General features: G+C 51.3%; 8 protein-coding genes across 8 annotated transcripts; 4 read left to right on the forward strand and 4 right to left on the reverse strand.

The window, feature by feature from the left end:
- Nucleotides 1-1,376: 1,376 nt before the first annotated feature.
- EDD37DRAFT_610040 (uncharacterized protein) lies at nucleotides 1,377-2,222 on the reverse strand (the record flags this gene model as incomplete). Its single annotated transcript, XM_062815176.1, has 2 exons — nucleotides 1,377-2,140; nucleotides 2,213-2,222. 2 exons carry the CDS (start codon nucleotides 2,220-2,222, stop codon nucleotides 1,377-1,379), a joined length of 774 nt encoding a protein of 257 aa, XP_062669723.1.
- Nucleotides 2,223-2,705: 483 nt separating this feature from the next.
- EDD37DRAFT_441595 (kinase) lies at nucleotides 2,706-4,432 on the forward strand. Its single transcript, XM_062812765.1, has 2 exons — nucleotides 2,706-3,065; nucleotides 3,114-4,432. Exons 1-2 carry the CDS (start codon nucleotides 2,869-2,871, stop codon nucleotides 4,336-4,338), a joined length of 1,422 nt encoding a protein of 473 aa, XP_062669724.1. The 5' UTR covers nucleotides 2,706-2,868; the 3' UTR covers nucleotides 4,339-4,432.
- On the reverse strand, nucleotides 4,351-6,938 carry EDD37DRAFT_441591 (carboxyl transferase domain-containing protein). The gene is made up of 2 exons (XM_062812764.1): nucleotides 4,912-6,938; nucleotides 4,351-4,851 (listed from the first exon to the last, which is right to left on the reverse strand). The coding sequence occupies exons 1-2, from the start codon at nucleotides 6,848-6,850 to the stop codon at nucleotides 4,364-4,366; spliced, it is 2,427 nt and encodes an 808-aa protein (XP_062669725.1). The 5' UTR covers nucleotides 6,851-6,938; the 3' UTR covers nucleotides 4,351-4,363.
- A 32-nt stretch (nucleotides 6,939-6,970) lies between these two features.
- EDD37DRAFT_632714 (carbamoyl-phosphate synthase L chain, ATP binding domain-containing protein) lies at nucleotides 6,971-9,317 on the forward strand. Its single transcript, XM_062816748.1, has one exon. It carries the CDS (start codon nucleotides 7,217-7,219, stop codon nucleotides 9,221-9,223), a length of 2,007 nt encoding a protein of 668 aa, XP_062669726.1. The 5' UTR covers nucleotides 6,971-7,216; the 3' UTR covers nucleotides 9,224-9,317.
- Nucleotides 9,318-9,614: 297 nt separating this feature from the next.
- Nucleotides 9,615-10,819, forward strand: EDD37DRAFT_695168 (uncharacterized protein; the record flags this gene model as incomplete). The annotated part of the gene is made up of 1 exon (XM_062820097.1): nucleotides 9,615-10,819. The coding sequence occupies one exon, from the start codon at nucleotides 9,615-9,617 to the stop codon at nucleotides 10,779-10,781; it is 1,167 nt and encodes a 388-aa protein (XP_062669727.1). The 3' UTR covers nucleotides 10,782-10,819.
- A 275-nt stretch (nucleotides 10,820-11,094) lies between these two features.
- EDD37DRAFT_632718 (uncharacterized protein) lies at nucleotides 11,095-12,574 on the reverse strand. Its single transcript, XM_062816749.1, has 2 exons — nucleotides 12,171-12,574; nucleotides 11,095-12,108 (listed from the first exon to the last, which is right to left on the reverse strand). The coding sequence occupies exons 1-2, from the start codon at nucleotides 12,436-12,438 to the stop codon at nucleotides 11,456-11,458; spliced, it is 921 nt and encodes a 306-aa protein (XP_062669728.1). The 5' UTR covers nucleotides 12,439-12,574; the 3' UTR covers nucleotides 11,095-11,455.
- A 1,118-nt stretch (nucleotides 12,575-13,692) lies between these two features.
- On the reverse strand, nucleotides 13,693-16,065 carry EDD37DRAFT_592170 (uncharacterized protein; the record flags this gene model as incomplete). The annotated part of the gene is made up of 3 exons (XM_062814528.1): nucleotides 13,693-14,842; nucleotides 15,629-15,766; nucleotides 15,842-16,065. 3 exons carry the CDS (start codon nucleotides 16,063-16,065, stop codon nucleotides 13,960-13,962), a joined length of 1,245 nt encoding a protein of 414 aa, XP_062669729.1. The 3' UTR covers nucleotides 13,693-13,959.
- A 1,745-nt stretch (nucleotides 16,066-17,810) lies between these two features.
- EDD37DRAFT_666551 (polysaccharide biosynthesis protein vipA/tviB) lies at nucleotides 17,811-19,274 on the forward strand (the record flags this gene model as incomplete). The annotated part of the gene is made up of 1 exon (XM_062819276.1): nucleotides 17,811-19,274. The coding sequence occupies one exon, from the start codon at nucleotides 17,811-17,813 to the stop codon at nucleotides 19,272-19,274; it is 1,464 nt and encodes a 487-aa protein (XP_062669730.1).
- Nucleotides 19,275-20,916: the final 1,642 nt, after the last annotated feature.

Raw genomic sequence — 20,916 nt, forward strand, 5'->3', positions numbered from 1 at the left:
CCTAACGATCCTCGAAGCCATATGTATATGTACATATTACGGTCAGCAAACCTCGCCAAGCTTTAGGGGGTTCCGGATGAGAAGAGTGCGCACCTTTATAGAATTGCGCGCAACATCCACCAGTACCGCTTACCACCTACCTACGTGTTGCACGGAGACGTAAATACCGCAGTTGGCGTGGAACAGTCAGATGAGGTGGTGGGTACGATGCTAGGGTGTAGTGTTCCGATAGAATACAAACGTCCTCACGGTAAAGACTATTTTCTAGATAATAGCTCGGACTATCAAAGTAAGGCGATATACACTTTTATGATGAGATATCTATGACCCAAATGAGTTAGCGGAGTGTGGTCGTCAAGGAGCCCTTACGCACGAAACCAGAGGCCAGTGCGCCGAGAAAAGAACCGCCGGGCATGGCCGCGGTGTTACCACCCTGCACGGATGACCTAGGACCAGAGCATAATGAGGAGGTCCATCAGGTCCTTGATTAAAGTAGCTGGGAAGACCGTCAGAAGTACGACAAGGAAGACTCAGGAAGACTACATACCATTTCTATTGGTTTCTGCCGAGAATGGCATTCATAGAGCTGATATCAAATCCGAACACATCGCGCAGTCTGCAGTCTGCTGGGTGGAGGGTGGAAGAATACCTCCGTCTTCTTCCCAGGGGCTCCAGATGTTTAGAGCAACAAACCCGAGCTGACCGTCACTGGCTGCGATCAGAGTGAGGCTGCCGTTCTATCCATCCTTACTGTGGAGGTTTCCATAGTCTACGGGGTACAAAGGCATGTACAGTAAGATAGTATCCAGGCTCTGCCGGATGATTGTTCCTATCCGGGAGAGACGGCACGAAACAATCACTCGGTCTACCCCAGGTTACACACCACATACCGCAGGCTCGTTCAGGTTTCCCCAAACTCAATACTCAATGTACACAGTATGCTTGTCTCACTCCTCCTCCAGGCCTGGCCAATGCCACATCATAGTGTAGGAGACTCATGCCTACCTATCCTTCGGCCATATATGGGAGGCTGCCAGGCCAGAGTTCTTGATGGCCTGGACGATACGCGCCTATCAATGGTGACAGCATGCACGCATGAGTCTCGCAGCCGCTATCGTCTTACAGCTTTGTCTCCTCAATGTTGATGGTAGTCAATGCGAGAAGCTGTCTGCCTACATATGTCGCAATGCCATCAGGCAGCAACACAGTGAACATTGATTCGATGCTTTTCATCCGGAGCTGCTCGAGATTGCTTTTGTATGAAAATCGTTACAGGTACAGTATGCTTCGCTGTGAAATCCTTCAGCACATGCTCATTTGTTGACCTCGTGCACAACTGTACATGCTTTCCTTTCACACGCGGAAGACACTCAAGCTCAGTATGCAGTCAATTTCTTCGGAAACTCGTAGACACCGGCACAGTCATCCCCAGGTACCCAGCGCCATACAAGACACTCGTAGTCATGCCTCGTACCTACTTTCGGAAGCTCAGTGATCCCGAGCTTATCGGCCAGCAACTTTGCATCCAAGAGCGACTCAAGCTGCTCGGTGTGAAAACAGAAAACGCGGACGCGATCTGCACCCCTGGCAAGGAAGTCGTCCTTCCATCGTAGTGCAATTTCGAAGTTGGTAAAGAAGGAGACAAATGGTGAGGCTTTGCGTTGCCACGTCAAGTGACTGTAGGCGTTCTCCCAAGTTGCCGGCATTTCGGGTGCTCTGGCGCAGATGCTGTTGCACTTGCCAGGTTGCGTTTGCGGAGCCTCGTCTCTCCCACTCCCACTCTTGACATGATTGGCTGGATAGGATGGGACAGCTCTGTACATGTGTTTGATGTGTTTCGACAGTGAATACAATCGCAGGTCAATACTCGATCTCGAATTGCTTAGACCCTGTGGTGAAAGGCTGATAGGAGATTGAATAATTGTGTACTCGCTCTTGTTGAACTCGGATTCGAGATGGAAATTTCTTGGTGCTGTTGGTGGGAGTTTGACTGCATCGAATTGGTTCGGCGTGGTAGCTACATCGTTCGAACACAGCAAATCGTTCGAAGAGATCGAGGTAGCCTCAGTGGAAACGCTGGAATCTCCTGAGAGTGGTGAAGTCGACTCAATCTCACCATCCTTGAGGTAGAGGCCGCCGCCTACGTCTTCCGCTAGCTCGCTGCTGGATACCTAGCCCATGACAGCAAGGAGAGGTCTGAAGAGAGGAATACCCCAAGTCATGTATTGGGATGCTACTGCTGACTTCTGTTGGAAGTTTAGGCTCCTAAGTTGAAAGCAAGATGATGGGTGCGACGCGCAGCTGCACTTGAAGTGAGATTGCAGTGAAGCTTTTCAGAGGGTTGTTTCTGATTTAACCTTGATACCGAAGCCGTGGACGTAGATTCTTGAGTCGTGATGTTCTGCTGTTCAGCTTAGGTCCCTGCTTGGTCATGCATCCTAGCAACGCCGTGGTGAGCATGTAGAGGTGGTCAACATCCAGGAAGGAACTTGTGTGACGTGATCTCTTTGATGGCGACGAGATCTCAAGGGAGGCACCTGAGGTCTTCCTATGGTATAAGGAAGATTGACCTGACCTCAACGTGACTGGAAGGGAAGAAGGCGTGGAAGTGTGCCTGTCGTGCCGTAAAGTGGACACGAGTGGACTGACGTCAAAAGATTCAAGGTTCATAAACTGCGGGGAGAATCTTGCTGTACAGTACGCGGAGATGTTCGTTGTTGACAAGTCGCATGTGTGACTCAATTGTCAAAACATGCAAGAATAGCGAACAAAAGCAGAATCATTGCAGCGATTGACTTGCCGTGCACAAGGTGACCGATCGAGGCACGCTTTCCTGATGATGCGTGGTTGCGCATTGTTCTCGAAAAGATGCTGAAGAACGCCTTTCCCAGGCGCCTTCCTTCGCTGGTGCAACGAAGATGGGCAACACAACCCACAGAACAGCCCTTCCCTCCGAACATCAACGAGTGGTCACATCCTCCCTCAAGTGCTACCGTTTCAGATGAAGAGATCTACCGGTTGGCAGCAAAGCCTCGCCGGCCTCTCACGCTGGCTGATCTCGTCAAGTAAGTGCACACGCGATCACACTTGACACCATTCATTGACTCTGAAAGACATGGCAAACCTCCCCTCCGAGACGCCGCTCTCCTGTCCTCGGCGAACTTCACTCTATCACACCTACCCTCCCGTCTGGCCCATCGTATACAGGCCCTTCGAAACCTACCTTTCATCGTCGTGTCAAACCCGAATGTCTCCAAAATCTACAACAACTACCTCCACTCTCTCGCGACCTTGGAACCCTTCTACAAGAAGCCAATTGAGACAATCGAAGAAGAGATGAAGTTCACGGATGCAATGGCGGACCTTGTTAGGACACATTCCAACACAATTCCTACACTGGCTCAGGGTTTCCTGCAATGCCGCAAATATATTGAGCCAGAGGAAGTGACCAGGTTCTTGGATCAACATCTTCGTGCAAGAATTGGTACAAGACTGGTTGCAGAGCAACATCTCGCTCTCCATATCGCCTCAACAGGCGACGCTGCCCGACAGAAGCCCGATCCCAATCATGTCGGGGTTATTGACCTGGCACTGAGACCGGCTGACATTGTACGAAATTGCGAAGGCTTTGTGGCCGAAGTTTGTGAGCTCAAGTATGGCGTTCGACCTTCTCTGGTCATCAACGGCGAAGTCGATGCGGAATTTGCGCATATACCAATGCACCTTGAATATATCATTACCGAGTTGCTCAAGAATGCCATGAGGGCAACGATCGAGGCGGGCAACGAGAGTCAAGCCATCGAAATCACTATTGCCTCGGCGCCTGATGTGAGCACGACCAAGTTGGACTCGTTGAAGAAGTTGTCCGTAACAGAGGCGAACTCTTTCGACTTCTCACAGGATGGTCTGGACGAGTACTGCTCTTCGCCAGACGCAGACGTGGGACCACTCAAGGCGGCCGCACCTTGTATAACACTGAGAATCCGAGATAGGGGAGGCGGTATCAAACCAGAGACTCTGCCCAATATATGGTCATACAGTTTCACGACCTTCAACAACGAAGAAGCCGCAGCTGCAGCTAATAGCAGTGGAGCCTCTGCTGGTCTGGATGCCCTCTCTGCGAGTGGAACTGACCAGAGCTCGATAGCCGGTCTGGGCTATGGTTTACCATTATCCCGAGCTTATGCAGAATATTTTGGTGGCGGCATCGCTATTCAAAGCATGTATGGTTGGGGCACCGATGTGTATCTGACCTTACAGGGCATTGGAAAGATGGAGGACATGAAAAAAGCTCCGACCGGCCTTGAAGAGCTTCAGGCTGAACAGAAGAAGGACTGATGAGCAATATATGTATCTCCTTTTCTCAAGTGAAGACGGCATAGATCCTGCCTGCTGCTCGGTCCGCCAGTCTCTCCTGCATGACCACGCCATACATTTCCTTGGCCCAACGACAGACGATGCGTCTCGTGTCCTTCGGATCTACGATCTCTTCGACATTGAAATGTTGAGCTGTCCTGATCGGGTTCATGAGACGCAGATACTCGTCTTCCAATTCCTTGTATCGCTGTTTGACAGCTTCGGGGCCCTGTTTCTCACCAATTTGTTTCAACTCATGGCGATGCCCTACCTCAATACCTCCATCAAGTGGCAAGCTTCCCCAGTTTCCGCTCGGCCACGCGATGCGCATCCAGGGCTCACGAGAATCGAGCATGATACCACCTGCGACGCCGTATACCCGGCGCGTGATGACGGAGAATATGGGAGTGGTGGTTGAATAATAGGCCTTTCCAAGCTCAACACCCCATTTCATTGTTGCAGATCGCTCGGCAACCGTGCCAATTGCATATCCAGCTGAGAACGGGCTCGTTAGTATGTTTCAATCAAACAAGAGCTTGCAGGGCGATAACTCACGGACGTCCACAAATTGGACAATAGGCAGATTGAACACATCACAGAATTTGATCATCTTCAACAGCTTCTGACTTCCCAAAGCGTCCAACGCCCCTGAGTTGACTTCACAGTTGTTGCTCAGGATGCCTACTGGTCTGCCGCCCATCCTCGCCAGACCAGTGATACCCGTCCGTCCCCAGAGTCTCCCGATCTCGAACCATGAGCCCTGATCCACGACGCTCTCGATGATTGTGTATGGGTTGTACATGCGATTCTTTCGTCTCGGGATGATACTCCGAAGCGCGGCGTCCTCACGAGTCACGTCGTCCTTGCACTCGACGACCGGTGGCGCCTGGAACATGCCACAATCGGGCAAGTACCCAAGGACCGTACGAATCTGGTCGAAACATTCCTGCTCATTGCTGGCCATATTGTCGATTGTCCCATTGGTGCAATGCACATTAGGCCCGCCGAGGTCCGCGAAACTCAAACCCTCCTCGAACGTCGCGCCCTCGACGACCTTGGGCCCGGCGTTGAACATGCTTCCAATGTCAGCTGCCATGACGCTGAAGTGTGTACTGACCACGCGAGCGGCGCCGAGACCTATCGCCGGACCGACCACGGCGCCCAAGTTCGGAATGCCCATGTTGAGTTGCTTGACGACGGTGCTTAGGACGGTGACGTGAGGCACGTAACTGAACCCATTTGTCAAAATGGTCGAGACGCTGCCTCCGCCGGAAGATCCGTCAACGAGCTTGACGACCGGCACTTTGAGTTTGAGTGCGAGTTTCTCGCCGTGCACCGTCTTCAAGGCTACAGATCCATCCGCGTGGCCGGAGCGGATGCTGAAGTCGTCGGCCGTCAGGTAAATCTGCCGCCGCTGGCCGGTGCGAGGGCATGTGATCCGCCCGAAACCCTGGGGATTGTTGGAGGGTGTGAACGACTTGACGTGTTCGCGCTGTGGGTTGGCGGCGTCCTTGACCCATTCGACTGTGCCGGTGACGGAGCCGATTTCGCGCCAGGTGTCCGCGTCGAGCAGGGCTGAGATACGTTCTCGTGCCCATAATTTGCCGGACGTCTTTTGCCGGATGTAGCCTCTGTTGTTGGCATTGGGAGTCTGCGCTATGGATTTCAATCTGGAGATGTTGCCTAGGATGTCGCTGTAGTCGGCGGGTAAGTCGGCTGAGGGGTCGGACGATCTCGATTTTGGTTTCTTAGGTCGGCGGGCGCGCGAAGTGTTGGCAAGCTCTGAATCTGGTTGGCTTGGAGAGACGTGCGAGTTGAGTTGGTCTAGACGGTTGGTTGCTATGCGAGATTGTGAGTAGACGGGGTCCTCGCTGGGTGGGATGCTGCCTTGACCAGGAGATGAGAGAGCTTTGTTTGCTGGTGTAGCAGGTGGTTTCTGAGGTTGGCCGTAGACTGGGTCGTTGACCTGTGTAGTGCTGGGCTGTTGAGTGGATGATTGAGAGTAGACAGGGTCGTTCGCGGAATCGACTGTCCCCTTCCCTTCTGTTCCGGAGACATATTGACCTGGTTGAGTCGGTGCAGTAGCTGGCTGTGCGTAAACTGGATCATTGACTTCAGTGGCCTTCGTGGACTGAGCGGATGATTGTGAGTAGACTGGGTCGTTCGCGGCGTCAACTGCCCATTGACCTTTGTCCGTCGCAGTGCTTTTCTCAGGTTTTGTTTGAGCACTTGTTGGCTGTGCATAGACTGGATCGTTGATCTGAGTCTGAGGTTGTCCTTCACTGTCGTCTCCTACAGCTGCGGACTGCGAGTAGACAGGATCATCCTTCCCGCCAACCTCCTCGGAGCTCTTTGGCCTCGTCCATTGTGTGTGACTTGGTTGATTGGGTGTTGTGCGTTGAGAGTAGACTGGATCGTTGATAGTTGAAGGTGACTGGCCTTCGGAGTCATCGCCGCCCGCGTAGCGAGATGGCGTCGACTTTTTGGAACCCATGATGATCGTCCTGCTTCCTGGCCCTTAAAATCACTAGAAGTCCACTCTCTGGTCAGCTTCTTCTCATTTCGTCTTGCAATGATTTGAGATGATGAATGCAAGATCGTCAAGTCTGGGGAAGTCCGAAGCATGTACTGTATCTCCCCCACATTTGGGCGGAAGATTTACAGCCTCGGTTCATCCAAGTTGGGAACCTCCCAAACGTACCTTGTAACCGACCACGGTCCGCGGTTATCTAAATATGCTGTCGCAATATCACTAAATCAGGAATCATTTGTTGCTTCCAATTCATTCAGAGAATGTGATCGATCATAGTCTAGAAACATTCTCAAAACTGTTGCGCACAGGAGAAACGCGACAACCAATATGCCACATCCACAACGACCCATCTCACGCCTCCTCATTGCAAACCGCGGCGAAATAGCTATCCGCATTCTACAAGCATGCCATGAACTACCACAACCTCCGACGACGTTCGCATTGTACACAGAGAATGACAGCACACATGTGTCGCTAGGCCGACCACATCATGCTATCAAAGCGCCCGGGCCGTCGTCGTACATGAACATCGACTATCTGATTAGCGTGGTCAAGCAAAACCAGATCGACGCCGTTCATCCTGGGTACGGTTTCCTCAGCGAAAATCCGGAATTCAGTCGACGCATGTGGACAGAGGCCGATTGTCTCGTCATCGGGCCGGGCTGGGAAGTGCTAGAGCGGACCGGCGACAAGCTCAAGGCCAAAGCACTAGCTGCTGAATGTGATGTGCCTGTTCTCAAAGCCATGAGCCGACCGACTGGCTCGGTTAGTGAAGTAGGGCAGTTTGCCAGCCAGATTGGGTACCCCTTAATGATCAAAGCCGTTGACGGTGGTGGAGGACGTGGCATTCGGCTAATAAGAAGTGAGGATGCCCTGGAGAACGCCGTGCAGAGATGTATCAGCGAGTCACCTAGCCGCACAGTATTCGCCGAACAAGCAGCCATAGACGGCTACAAGCACATCGAGATCCAAGTTCTCGGCGACGGCAAGGGTGGGGTCGAGCATCTCTGGGAACGAGACTGTAGCGTGCAGCGGCGGTTCCAGAAGATTGTCGAAGTCGCACCTGCTCCCGTGCATAATCGGAAGGTCATAACCGAGGTGATCGCCTCAGCGGTCAGGATGGCGCAGACACTGAAGTATCTTGGTCTTGGAACATGGGAGTACCTCGTCAACGTGGAACAAGGGAAATTCTTCTTCCTGGAGATCAACCCGCGTCTGCAGGTTGAGCATACCATCAGCGAGAGCATTACCGGCATTGACCTTGTCAAACAGCAGTTGCTGATTGCGCAGGGACGGCAAGGTTCCGAAGACTTACAAGATCGGCCGGCGAAGTGGCGACGACAAGCGGATGAAACTCCGCCAGCAGCCTCGATGCAATTGCGATTGTGCGCAGAAGACCCTGTTTCCGGATTTTCCTTGAGCATTGGCAAAGTCGCGGACGTGCAATTCCCCAGCGGCAACGGCGTCCGGGTCGACAGCCATCTCTCGCGAGGAGGTGTAGTCGGCTCGGACTTTGACAACATGATGGCGAAGATCATCGTCACTGCATCGACTTGGGAGGACTGTGTAATCAAAGCACGCCGAGCACTGGATGAGACCCGGATTGTGGGCGTCAAAACCAATCTGAGCCTACTCAAGGCGATTCTTGTGGACCAAACATTCGCGTCAGGAAACGCCGATACAAGCTGGTTGGAACGAAACCTTGACACCTTGGTGCAAATTGGAGAGCGAATTGCCAGCGAGACTAACCTGCGTGACAGCACATTACCTGCGCTATCCTTGGGTGGCAACCAGTCGTCCAGTCTGGGCAATTCGGGCACGACATTCCGCAAAGGCAACGCGTGGACCGTGGTTCTCGAAGAGCCGGGAGACCCTTCATCCTCGAAACCTCCAGCACATCACTTGATCATCGACCGAATCTCGCGCAACGAGTTCCCAGAGGCGCTAGTCGCGGAAGTGTCATACACCATACCCGGCGCGAAACCGCAGCCCTACAAACTCACGCTAAACAGCACAACGACATCAGCCGACGCGACGGCATCGACGCACAAGCGCGGCGATCCGAACAACAAGGCACACATCGTCCTGCCGATGAGCGGCAAGCTGATGGAAGTGCTCGTCGAAGAAGGCGACATGGTCCAAGAGAACCAGGTCATCGCCTTTGTCAAGCAGATGAAGATGGAACTCGAGGTGCGTAGTCCACGCGCTGGAACCGTCAAGTGGGCTATTGAACTTGAGAATGAGGAGGGTGAAGATGTGGCGGAGGGTGTTTTGCTGGTGGAATTGGTAGACGAGGTGGAGACGCAAACGCCTGAGATTAGATCTAGATTGTGAGATACCATTGCGGGCAATGCTCTACATTCTCAAACATTTATGATGCGATGGAAGGGAAATAGCTAGTGCAAGCAGACTTCATAAAGCTATGAAACTATGATGCTACAACACCGCCGTACCCATTGAACTCGCCTGTCTCTTGCAGCAGAAGAGGAATCTCGTCGTCCTTGAGTGATTCGAGCACACCCTTCTCTTTTGGCTCCCAGCCCATCTGCCGCAACCGATTCTTCTCGGTTGCCCGTGGCCTAACTGCGACTATACGGCGGGACATCACAAATATCGCATGGTCAACCACATTCTATCCGTTCACCTGAGTTGCATTTGGCAGTGTCCCGAGAAAGGATGCGAGTACTGTTGCTATCTTCATCCAAATCGACTCGAGCGCCACAGGATGAGCTGCCATGTTGGTAGCCCTCTTCAATGTGGTCACCCTCAATGCAATCGAACGGTTGTCTCAGAAGTTTCGGTGAGCAGGGGGCATATAAACTATGCGTCCCTACGAAACCATTTCGAAAAGTACTTCAATCAGAAGCTCCACAATCCCCGGTCCCAATCAAATCTACACTTTGATTTGCAGAATATCAGTGAAGCTCGTCAGCCCGAGATACCTTTACCAGATGATGTCGAATATCAACGCCAATATACTGGAGGCAGTTCCTCGTACTTATGCAAAGAACGCCGAAACTATCGACTAAAACAGAATTATGATGTGTTAGGAGTACCGCAAGAAGACATCGAAGTCCGCGGCTACACAATTTGCAGCGGATTTTCATACGCTCAACGCCACTTTCCATGCGCGGACAAGATTCCCTTGAATCTCGACACGGCAATGTTGATCTTTGTACCGTCAGTCATACAATTCACGGTAGCACCCACCTGCGACTATTGTATCTATGTCATGTCACTTATGTCAAGGAGTGTTGCAGCTATTCCGGTACCGTATATCTTCGGGCGTAATCTTGGCCTCAACAATCGCCATCGAGTAGGAATAGGTTCATTGATCGACGACCCTACCTCGTTGAAACGAGTCCTTGAGGATATAGCGCTGGAGCTATCACCAAAGGCACAGAAGTATGCAAAAAGAAAGGAGTTGAACCCTGAGGATATATTTTTTATTGATTTCGAGACTGTAAGGCGCAGTGCTCGGGGTTTGCCATTATGTCCAATCGAGATTACTGTTCGTGATGGGAACGGCAACGTTATCGTTGACTGCCTGATCAACGAAGAAGGCGTTACTAACGCCGAGTATGAAGCTTACCTCAAACGTTCGGGGTTTACTGACGCAGATATTAGAGGAGCTAGGAGAATACGAGGCCTTCCACACGATAAACCTCCACGCAAGGCGATGACATCTAAGCAGATCGTACAGATCCTCATCAACAAAGGACTCAATCCAGAATCGCTCTGGATAGAATATTCGATTTCCGGTTTCGATTGGCGTTGCATGGAAGTCCTAATCAAGAACGCCGGTATGCCTGTCGAATCAATACTCCCCACCAGCGAGAATACCTGGACGGTGGCGAAGGATTTCGCGTGTGCTCTACCTGGTAGGGACTAAATAGTATACTATATAAGTACTGATGCTTATTGACAAACTCGCAGGATTACCCTCCTATCAGCTAGGCAGAATTGTGAGACTGATGGAGCCTGATAATCCGAATCTGAAACGTCTTCACCGCTCGAAACCAGACACTGCAATTCTCTACACCCTTTTGCACTACTATGTCGATGTCTTTGGGAGAAAGAGGTGACACAGTATACAGCTTTTTCAGCGGAGTTTGGTGGAATATGGTTATCAAATGTCTCTCATTGAAACATCTTGTCGAATTTCTGCGAGTTTCGGAAAGTCCCAAGAAGTGACCGAGCCGGCGTGGAGAGGTATGAGCGGTTTTACATTTTGAGCACAACCAATGCGGGTACAGTCAGCTCCTGACGTTAACTTATATCTAGCAGAACTCCAAGAACCCGAGGAGCAAACAGCTATGCACTGGAACCTCTATGACACAACCCGAAATCGTTCCCATGTGCTGGAAATGCCCTACTCAGGCTTCGCACTGAGAACCTTCCGCCATGATAGCTCCTACATGTCGTAAAAGTGCAATGCACTCTCCCGAAATGCAACAGAACCATCTCATATCTGCCAGAGGGTTGATTCGAAGTACCTGTTGCGTACCCTCAGCCGGCCAAGTCGCTTCATCCGTCATATCAGCTCATCATCATTCGAAACCATCATCATCTTGTCCTTCCGATCCCTTGCAAGGGTAACCTTCCCCGAAGTACCAATCCATAATAGACCGCTCCGGCAGCAGCGCCACCGAGGTGAGCGGCATGGCCAATTCTAGACGTCGGACTGTCCACCATGTACGTGTCGAAAGCAATGTAAGCCGCCATGAATGCCCAGATAGGCATTGGAACAATCCCAAAGAGAGCCACCTGGGCCCGTGGCGCCGCAAAGGATGCAGCTGCACCCAGCCCCATGACAACTCCAGAAAGGCCGAGGGCTCTGGCTGGTTGGCCACTAACCTTTTCTTTCCGCGCCTGGTGGAACAACCACGCTAAATTCCCTATTATCGCCGTGCCCACGATTGCTCCGGCGTAGTGCACCGGGGTAATGCCCGTGTGAATCAGGTAGTGAGTGAAGGTGTTGAACGCGAACAAGTTTCCCATGAGGTGGTAAGGCTCAATGTGGCTAAAGGCCGCAGTCAGCATGGTCCACCACCGATTTTTCCTGATGTCCTCGGTCTTGCTCGTGAAATTGGTCATCAGCCAGTTCATCATCCCCATTCGCTTTTGAGATGTCTGGTTTTGTGGGGACACACCGGGTACGGAGAATAGGTTTCGACTCCAAGACCATGCACCAAAGACAACCCCGGAAGCAGCCATGCCTGCAATGAATGAGCATCGGTCGACAGCTCTCAACGTTTCAGCCGCTGATCGGTAGACTTACAGCCAAACATGATACCACGGCTCCAGACAAACCTCGATCGTAACTCCGGCATTCCAGGGAGACTGGTCCAGTAGTTTCTCGTGAGATGCTGACTCAGTCTACTCAGAGCGTGGTGGCTCTCGAGGAACAGCCGCTCCGTCTCCGCAAAATCAAAGTTCGACATGGCTGTAGGACGGTGCGCAACTCTAGACAAGGATCGTCTCCCCTGTAGGGAGGATAGGTGGCGCCGTGCAATGAAACGGGCTTGGATAAATGACCGTGGAGACATTAATGGTAGTGATGTGAGAAGAGGCTTCGGTATGAAATGATTTGACTTTCAGGAAGCCCGGGGAAGCAGCAAGATGAAAGAAGCTTTGATACCTAGTCTAGGCCTAAATTGAGGCGAGGATTTTGGGAGCTAGGGGTTATAATTCATACTAACGTAGCGTGGCCCTAAGCGGGTGATTAAGTGTCTTAACTTAGGTAATTCGTGGGGGCGCACGTAGGTGGCATATTCTGTATCAAACTGGTGAACTTTTCCTTCAACGACAATTTTTCGTATCTGGCTTGACTTGGCTCGCCAGCAAAGTCAGAGATAACCTTTCCTCCTCATCGCCTCGCCCTTGGATCGTTCCACGAGCATGATATACCCGACAGCATCGTCGGGTCTCGCGTCGTCAACGAATCCCGGGATCTGCGTCAACTCATGGCAATCCGCAAAATCCCCTGTACTCGTCCGTCCATCGGCTGTGGTGGTCCTGAACTCTGAATAGTCCGCACCGAAGCGAAACATGGAAAAGCCACCAAGCGTCTCACTCACTCCAGCGCCTCCTCGCGCCAAACACCACACCCAACACGACACAGTTGATGGCCCAGACGATAAGCAGCGCCAGCACAGGCCACGCTGGAACGTCCCCTGCTGAAACGATCAACGTCGGCTCCACGACAGGCAAGTTCCCTTGCCAATTTGCTCTTTGGGTCTGCACAGTCGGCCTGGTCATTTCCAGCGCGTAGCTCTGAAACGCGCGCATCATACTTGTCATGAAGGGCGTCGAGTTGATCAACTGCAGCTGCTGCCACTCGTCTCCATTTCGTCCACGTTCTCATTTCTGTCGCAGTATATGGGTTGACGATAGAACGCATCGACCGACTTCTTTAGGCGCGTCGCCTGAAACCGTAGCCTAAAGTTTATAGATATAAGTTCTAGGACTTAAGAGCTCAGATGATATCCTAATCACAAGCCATAATGAAATGATGAAGGCAGTCCTGGCGTCTTCTAGTGACATTTCCACGTCCTCTTGTGACACGACGTACAGAGCTTCCCTGTTTTTATGCTGCACTCCAGCGCCTGAGCTGGGGTTTGAAAGCGCTCTCTCCTCAATTGCCGCCAACCCTTTAAAGTACGGCGTAACCGCTGCCGAAGTCTGCCAGAATAAGCGAGCAAGCACCTCGTTACCAAAGATCTCTTTTGCTCTGAATTGTACATCCATCCCTGTGTGCTTATTGCCCAATAAGCCTTCTCCACTCTTCACATCTCTCTTGTATTCTCCCTTCGCACTCTCCTCGGGTTTCAAGACTTCCTCCCACTTGTGACCACGCACTCGATACCCATACCACTCCTTCTCCTAACGCGACTGACTGGCCGGGTGTGACCTCGCCCTTTGCATATTTGTAGGGGAGATGTACAGTAGATAAGAACGCTACTTTATCTCGACTTTCGAGTATCAAAGGAATTGAAGAATTATCTTCATTACATAACGTGCGAGGAATAAGGATCGTTTGTTGATACGAGTTCGTTGCCATAGTCTTTTCATGGTCCAGCACGGTACCAATTACCCGCCGGATCTCCTAAGCACTCTCCCACAGTAACGGGCCGATATCCATTGGCTTTAGCTCTATCGATCTCATATTGAGCCAGAGTATATACCGTCTGTTCGTGGATATCATGGTTCAGAACGATGAAGCTGGAAGAGGATGGACTGTTCTGGGTGATGGTGTCATTGAAAGTATCCTCCGAATTCACTATCAGGGTAGGCGAGTCATTCTCGTAATCTTTGGTGTCCAGGTTAGTCGAGATCACATGGTACCCAAGGTCCGACATGTCTTGCTGGCATGCATCGTCGAATGCAAGATACGGAGGCCGCATATAGGTTGGGAACTTGCCAAGAATGTTCACGAACGCCTGTTCATTTTGGTACATCTGATCTTTCCTCTCGCCGGAAGAAAGAGTTGTTAGATCTGGGTGAGTCCACGTGTGTGAGGCGATATGGTGGCCTTCGCTATTCATGCGCTGGATAACGGACGTCCAGTCTGGAGTTTGGTCGATCGCACCGTGTAGGTTGCCAACAATGAAAAATGTCGCCTTGATCCCGTTGCTTGAAAGCAGATCCAGAAGATCAGAGGTATAGATATAAGGCCCGTCATCGAAGGTGATTGCAATATCGCCGGCTACTTCGCAATCGTAGATCACTGAGCCATAGGGAACAGAGCCAATCTTGGGACGTAGAACGTTGACCACAGCTGCTGTCGTTGTGGGCTGCGGACTTCCTGTACTGGTAATGCAGTTTCCGAACTCCGGTTGGCATCCATTGGTGCAATACTCGTCTGAGACTCCGCACCACCCGTACCTCGAACAGCATTGGAGATTTGGCGGACAGATATAACCGTTGTTCCCACCACAGCTATTGTCTGGGCTTATTGTACCGCTTGGCTGAGTTTGGGTAGCACCGGTACTTGTTGCTGAGCTCGTTGTTGAAGAGCTCGTTGTTGAAGAGCTCGTTGTTGAAGAGCTCGTTGTTGAAGAGCTCGTTGTTGAAGAGCTCGTAGTTGAAGAGCTCGTTGTTGAAGAGCTCGTAGTTGAAGAGCTCGTAGTTGAAGAGCTCGTTGTTGAAGCGCTCGTAGTTGAAGAGATCGTTGTTGAAGCGCTCGTTGATGAAGCGCTCGTTGATGAGCCCGTTTTAGATGAACCTGACGAAGATATAGTTGAGGTAGTAGTCCCACTCCTGGCAGAAGACGTGAGAGAAGAAGAACTGGTAGTTGAGGGTGAAGCTGTAGTCGAACGAGAAGTCAAGAAAGTAGTTGACGATAGGACGCTAGTCGAGCGAGCTGTTGAGGAAGTCGCCGGTAACGAGGAAGAGACTGAGGATGACAAGGTCGATGTACTTGTCTTTGAGGAGGAAGCGGTTAGCGATGAGGATACTTGTGATGACGACAAGCTCAATGTAGTCGTCTTCAAAGAGGAAGACGATGAGCTTAGTGTAGTTGTCTTTGACGAGGAGGAAGAGGCTGGGCCCAACGTAGTCGTTTTTGAAGAGGACGTTATTGAGGACGAGGATCCCTTTGAGAGCGAAGAACTTAGAGAAGACGATAAGCTCGTTGTCGTCGTCTTTGATGTGGATGAGGAAGACGATAAGCTCGTTGTCGTCGTCTTTGATGTGGATGAGGAAGACGAAGCTATCGATGAGGATTTCTGTGATGACGAAGTGGTTGAAATAGCCGTTGAGCTTGATGCTGATCCAGCGACCGAACAAGTCCCATAAGATGGTTGGCAACCTGGAGATGCGCAATACTCGCTAGTTGAACCACAGAATCCATAGCGGGAACAACATGGAAGCGAGCTAGGGCAAACATATCCATTGGATCCGCCGCAAGTGTTATCAGGACTTATAGTGCCGGCGGTACAGGTTCCATACGTTGCCTGGCATTCGGTACCGCAGTAGTCGGCGGTGCTGCCACACCATCCGTACTTCGAGCAACAAGGCATGGAGGATGGGCAGGTGTAGCCATTGCTGCCACCGCAGGTATTATCGGGGCTGACTGCTCGGGACCGGAGTGGCAGGAAAAGGTCATTGCCAGGATGGGCCAGAACACACCATGGGCCCGGAAGAAGCACAGCAACAAGCCATAGAAGCGTCATCTTGGCAGTGCTCTAAAACAAACAATGTTTCCAGATCGTCCAGCCGGGAATGAAGGAGGAGGCGCCGTGGAGCGACAAACAACGACAGAAGCTCGTAGTGACGAACGAGGTTAATTAGAAGAATTTGGACACATCAAGGCAGGCAAGTTGCAAGAAACCACCAAAGTTTGAAAGATTCAGGTAGTCGATATATAAAAGAGACCGCCGCTGGGCAGGCGAGGTTTGCAAATAGTCGTTAGTAGACCTACCATCCTTCCCTGACTCTCCAGGACATCAGCTTCGGGCTGGGCGGATTGATACTTCAGCCCGCATGTTATTGGAGGAAAGGCAATGGGAAACGGAGGCGCCAATAGTCGGCAGGATAACAATGAGCAGTCTGGCTCAATTGGGTCGTAATGCGAGGGGGGGGGGCGGGGGCGGGGGCAAGCAACGCTGGACAGAATCAAGCGAGCAGACCGGAATACAGCTACACAGAGCGGATTCGTTATGCTTGACTCACTTGCCTTCTCGTAATTCGACTTTCCACGCGACTTACCCTGCAAATGATTGATTGTTGTGTTGTGTTCGCTTGCACGACTAAGTGCGCCTCAGTCGATAGTTTGTGGTCGCAGTGTTGTTAGTGGCAGACAACCATGGCCTCCCAAGTCCAGGAGGTGCAAAAGAGCTCAAGCAATCTACCACCTGTACCTAGGTGTACTGTGGAAAGCACATTATTAGCTGCGGCGAGGCATTTTGTGAGGTCAACTACCTCAGATACCTCGGAAGCTTATTGAGGTGTGGGTTGTGTGGATACTGTGCCTTGGTCTAATGCCAAGAGTTTAACGGCTTTAGGCATATACTTGGCACTTGACGCTGTTAGGATACAGGGGTTGCTGCTGTATGTGACAATACATTACCAGGAACGAAACAGCATACATTTCATGTCGGGGAAGTTAGTTTGCTTAGTGCAAGGCTTGAGTATCGTGTCCCGTCATTCTACCTTTGTCATGCTTGTTTTCTTGTGTTTTCTTGTTTGAGACCCTCTCTAAGTCTCTCGACTAGTCCCCTTTTAGCAACAGAAACGTCGCGTCCACAAAAGGCATGCTACATGGCTACAACATTACCATTCCAGTACGAGACATCCTGGGAGACAGGTATACATTGATACGGGTTGCAGCAGACGTCCAGAGGCTAGATGAACGCCTTGGCTTGGCAAATAATCTGTAGTTTCATGACAGCAAGGTGGAAGAAGGAATTGCAACCGATCACTATGTCGATTAGATTGCCTGGGTCACCTAGATGCAAGTAAGGGAGACTTCGGCACAGGTTGAACTTGAACCTCAAGCCAATTCTCGACTGGTGGAATCTGTGGCCAGCCCACACGTCTTGCAGGTACTGGCAGGAAGGGTCCCTCCCTGCTTTCGAGCTCGGGAGCAACAGACGAGCAAAGACTTCCTTCCGTTTCCGGCGACAACCTGTCTGCTACCGCTGAATTTGTTCAGCTCCATTCAGCTGCAACATCCACCGGTTAAAGTTCTGAACACGATGAAGGTCTCGAGTCCAAGACACCGCTGTCGCTGTACAGGATTTGCACCACAAGACCTCTTTGTGATCGGGAAGCGATCACAGAATGCATGACCGAGCTGCCCTCATCTCAAACATTCTCGTAAGTATATATTCTTCTTGCTAGAGCTCGGTCCCAGTCGTAAGAGTGTTCTCTTCTCTCCATACCATATTCTGCCCTTGTATACCCTGATCTTCCAACCATGCTTCTCCAGCAGGCTTTGCCAAGCCAGATAGCGGATAGGAGGTTTGTTCAGAGCTTGAGCTGTGATTCTTCGCAATATCAAACCGACGACCATGGTTCTTTCACCGACAGTCCAAGAGTGTCCTCGAATCATGAGGCCTTTTTCCCTTTCGACCTGAACAGACCTCAAGATGTGTGGATGTCTTCCAGCGACCCTTTGACGGCAGACACACCTCCACCGGAGGCCTACTTCAGCAGCCCTCGATCAACATCATCCACGCCAGTCAATGAGGATGAACCAGCACTAGTCGCCGTCATTGGTGTTGGATATGTTGGTATTCAACTCGTGACCGCCTTTGCGGAGCACTACAGAGTCATCGCATTCGACATCTCTGAAAAAAGGATAAACACTGTCGCTCAAACGCTGAAGGCTTTCCCATCCATTACTTGTACCACCAACCCTACCCAGCTGGCTGATGCAACCCATTTCTTGCTTGCCGTCCCAACAATCCTCCACCCAGACAAAAGAATCGACACATCCCATCTGCGAGCTGCAGTCTACACCGTGGGACTCTATGCTCGACCCAAGGCTACCATTGTCATTGAATCCTCGGTTGCGGTGGGTATGACACGCCGACTCCTGACGGATTTGATGGTCGTCCAGGGTCTGCGTGGTGGTATGTCGCCGGAACGCGTTGATCCGGGTCGTGCTATTCCCGGATTCACAGACATCCCCAAGGTTATCTCAGGCCTCGACGACATAAGCTACGGCTCCCTCGACAGCATTACGCGTCTCTACTCCAAAGTGTTCGCCTCTGTCATCCCCGTATCGAGCCCTGAAGTTGCAGAGATGACCAAACTGTATGAGAATTGCCAGCGTATGGTCTGCATTGCTTATGCGAATGAAATGGCCGATGCCTGCATTGCCCATGGTATCGACCCCTACGAAGTCTGCAAAGCGGCGGCTAGCAAGCCTTTTGGGTACATGCCGTACACACCGGGACTGGGCGTCGGAGGCCACTGCATCCCCGTCAACCCATATTACCTGTTGAGTAACAGCACTTTTCCGGTTTTACGGCTCGCGACAGAGCGTATGTGGTCTCGTCCTTCGCGCCTGTGCGATGAGTTGATGGAAGCTTTCCTCAAGTCCAAGACTGGGGGAGAATTCTCGAAACATGCCCCACGCGTCCTCGTCGTAGGAGTAGGATTCAAGCGTGGGCAATCTGGACTTTCGCACTCTCCAGCTGTTTCACTCATACAGCGTCTCCTGGACCAATGGGAAGCGCATGTCACTTTCGTCGACCCCTTGGTCAAGGAGCAAGATCTCCCTTACGTGCCACGGCTTGATGAGCATACAGAGTGGAACAAGGAAAGCTTGGAAATGTTTGATATAATCGTGGTCGCATTGAAGCAGGTGTCTTTGGATCTTGGAGTGTTGGAAGTGCTACAGGGAGGAGTGCAGGTGGTGACTTACTGTCCATAACTTTTGTAGCCTGTTTATTTGGTTCCTGTATGTTATGGAATTGGAGGATCTCTGTTCTTTGCCCCGTACATGATGGCAATGTTTCACAGATTCTTGTTACACATGAAGAGTCAAACACCTAGTACGGCTGCTACATTTCACGAGTTATTGTCCTGACTTGGGGGAAGATGCTTTTGTTTGGACTTTCTGAGTGTATGACTTTACTACGATATAATACTACATGACGCATGTTTACCTTGTGTGAACTCATGGTCCGAATCAGGGGCGCCGTTCACTGATGAGTGAATAATTTGCCATTCAAAGCATCGACAGCAGCATGGGCGGGTGGCAGACTGTTGCTCGGAGAGTAACAAAATCATGCCAAATAGCGTTATCAAGCTATGCCATTGTCCTCCAAAGAACTGTCCGCGTGGCGTTCACTTACTGTACCATCCAGCCAGCCAGAGCAGGGACCTCGCATCGGCGATGTAGATTCGTTGCCTTCAATACCATTATCCCGAAGTGGTGGCCACAAGTACGGGCAAGCCTCTGATGTGCGAATCTGGCCAAAGAGCAATAACCGGACGACACGGGACCCAGTCAGTATTCCACTATTGTATCCTATTATTGGCTTGGATGGGACGTAACGCACCCAATTCAGCGGTGTTGGTTTCGACAATTCCTTCAAATTTAGTGGGACCATCGGTCGAAAGAGATATTGTCATATGATGCGAAAAGCCCAGGTCAGTCATAGATGAACAGTTCGTGTCGGTTAGAATTGCAATGTCCACTAGCTGCCATGGTGAGGATTCTCTTTCCGCGAAGGGCTGGCATGCAGGCTGTGCTGAACGGAATCGACGAAGCGAACGTTGGTTCGAAGAGAAGAAATGTCTCAAAGCGGAACAAGAGCACTCGTCAGGTTTCAGTGAGCTCAAGCCTCGTCCCATCTTGAACGCAAGATAAGGCGCGCGAGTCGTGCTACACCGAGGATGTTTTTCAATAGTGCAGAAGAAGGTACTTCTGTCGGCAGGCACTCTCGCAACAAGAGGCGCCAAGACCCGTGTTCAAAGGTCATTCAAGCTCGTGTTCCCCGTTTGGGCTTGCGAAGCCCATCACCCTTGCTGGCTGGGGTTCAAGGACATTTTTGAACAGCCCGATAGCGTCCCGGCGCATAATTCTGGACCTAGATCAGCTTTCTGTTCTGAGTGAAGTATGGGTCACATTCTGAATCAAGTATGATGTTGACGTTGACTTCTCCGCATAAAGAAGCTAGTCGCGCGGGACGAATGCGAGGGCAGGATTTCCCGATTGGCATGTCCCCTGGCCTGCGCAGTGTGTCCACTCACACCCGACCACCCACCCAAGTCAACGTATCCTGCATGACACCGTCAGGCCGAGAATACGAGAGAGCTTTTTTCCTCGTTCGTGGCATGCCGACCCCAATTACTCGTCGCCTCATTTGCCGTCCACCCCGCAGATCCCAGCTAGGACATTTCCGGGGGACTTTTTTGGTGTAATCATCATGTAATATAATACATATTGCTTGTTATGGCAATAACAGACTTGTAAATTGTATTTCAAGCCACCGCCTAGGCCGCGCTTGCCGCTAGAGCAATCCTCGCACCTGAAATACACCGCGCCGAGACCAGACGACGTCCCTCAA

The sequence above is a fragment of the Exophiala viscosa genome, assembly GCF_022695815.1.
Source record: "Exophiala viscosa unplaced genomic scaffold EDD37scaffold_6, whole genome shotgun sequence".
NCBI lineage: Eukaryota > Fungi > Ascomycota > Eurotiomycetes > Chaetothyriales > Herpotrichiellaceae > Exophiala > Exophiala viscosa.

What these genes read in the sequence shown, in the direction of transcription:
- EDD37DRAFT_441595 (XM_062812765.1), top strand. Translation starts at nt 2,869, where the DNA reads ATGCTGAAGAACGCCTTTCCCAGGCGCCTTCCTTCGCTGGTGCAACGA. An exon ending in ACGCTGGCTGATCTCGTCAA is followed by an intron (nt 3,066 to 3,113) that starts GTAAGTGCACAC and finishes TGACTCTGAAAG; the next exon opens with ACATGGCAAACCTCCCCTCC.
- EDD37DRAFT_632718 (XM_062816749.1), bottom strand. Translation starts at nt 12,438, where the DNA reads ATGTCTCCACGGTCATTTATCCAAGCCCGTTTCATTGCACGGCGCCAC. An exon ending in CCGTGGTATCATGTTTGGCT is followed by an intron (nt 12,109 to 12,170) that starts GTAAGTCTACCG and finishes CATTCATTGCAG; the next exon opens with GCATGGCTGCTTCCGGGGTT.
- EDD37DRAFT_632714 (XM_062816748.1), top strand. Translation starts at nt 7,217, where the DNA reads ATGCCACATCCACAACGACCCATCTCACGCCTCCTCATTGCAAACCGC.
- EDD37DRAFT_441591 (XM_062812764.1), bottom strand. Translation starts at nt 6,850, where the DNA reads ATGGGTTCCAAAAAGTCGACGCCATCTCGCTACGCGGGCGGCGATGAC. An exon ending in TGTCCAATTTGTGGACGTCC is followed by an intron (nt 4,852 to 4,911) that starts GTGAGTTATCGC and finishes GCCCGTTCTCAG; the next exon opens with CTGGATATGCAATTGGCACG.